Source organism: Portunus trituberculatus, chromosome 48 (assembly GCF_017591435.1).
Source record: "Portunus trituberculatus isolate SZX2019 chromosome 48, ASM1759143v1, whole genome shotgun sequence".
Taxonomy (NCBI): Eukaryota; Metazoa; Arthropoda; class Malacostraca; order Decapoda; family Portunidae; genus Portunus; species Portunus trituberculatus.
Window position 1 is genome coordinate 7,930,925 of NC_059302.1, and position 870 is coordinate 7,931,794.

An 870-nucleotide genomic window follows, 5' to 3' on the forward strand; every position below is an offset into this window, starting at 1 on the left:
CTTTCCTTCCCCCTACTCCTTCTCCCCATGGTCTTCTCCCTTCCCCAAACCTCCACACTTTACACACCATTTCCAGCAAGTCCAGGCGAGCGTCATTCAGCGTCCCCTTTAGTCAAACACGCATCCCCCGTTACGGTACACAGCCAAACACAATAGGTGCTCTCCAATAGCCTGTCCTTTTACCCTGAAGTTCAAGAGTACACAGTCAAATGTCCACACCTCTCAGCCTTCCCCTTGAAAAGTTGCAGAAAAACACTCCTCATGCCACTCTTCATCCCACTGTCCCTTCTTGTTGCCCATTGCCTGCACATACATATACGCACTCATACATACATTTACACAGCAGTAGTAAGCATCTATGCATCTACTCATCCATCCATACCCATCCACACACTCGTACACATGCATCCACACCCACCGAACTATCCATTTTCGTATATGAAAACATAGACTACTTTCACATGCCAGTAAACTCATTTTTCATTATCTCTTACACTCATTTTCTGCTGCTTTTACATGTGCGTGAAAGTAGAGCACTGGATCCTAAATTTATCGGTATAGAAAATAGGTGGATATACTTGTATGTCTTTAGGGCTATTCATTTTTTGTTGCTTCATTTCTTTTAGATTTTGAATGTGCTTCAAAAGTGAAATTCTGTACTTTAACTATAGCATAACAAAAAAAAAAAAAAAAAAAAATAGCTACTCGTACAATACACTTCTGGACGTGTTTTTTTTTTTACTTGCTTTCGGAGTGTTCCCTTTATGGGATGGTATCATCAGTTCACTTTTATTTATTATTCTAAGCTTTTCGCTAAAACCCATCTTACGTAGAGTGCATAAAAATAAGTAAAAAACTGTATGAAAGAAG

At 39.7% G+C, this 870-nt stretch overlaps 1 protein-coding gene across 1 annotated transcript in view; it reads right to left on the reverse strand.

Annotated features, from left to right (window-relative positions):
• Positions 1-430, reverse strand: part of LOC123498793 — a 36,602-nt gene extending 36,172 nt beyond the window's left edge. The window contains exons 1-2 of the mRNA XM_045246216.1: positions 383-430; positions 140-184 (exon numbers count right to left, since the gene is read on the reverse strand). Of these exons, the coding sequence (XP_045102151.1) occupies positions 140-184; positions 383-430 (93 nt within the window). The remainder of the gene's footprint in view (positions 1-139; positions 185-382) is intronic.
• Between the last annotated feature and the right edge of the window lie 440 nt (positions 431-870).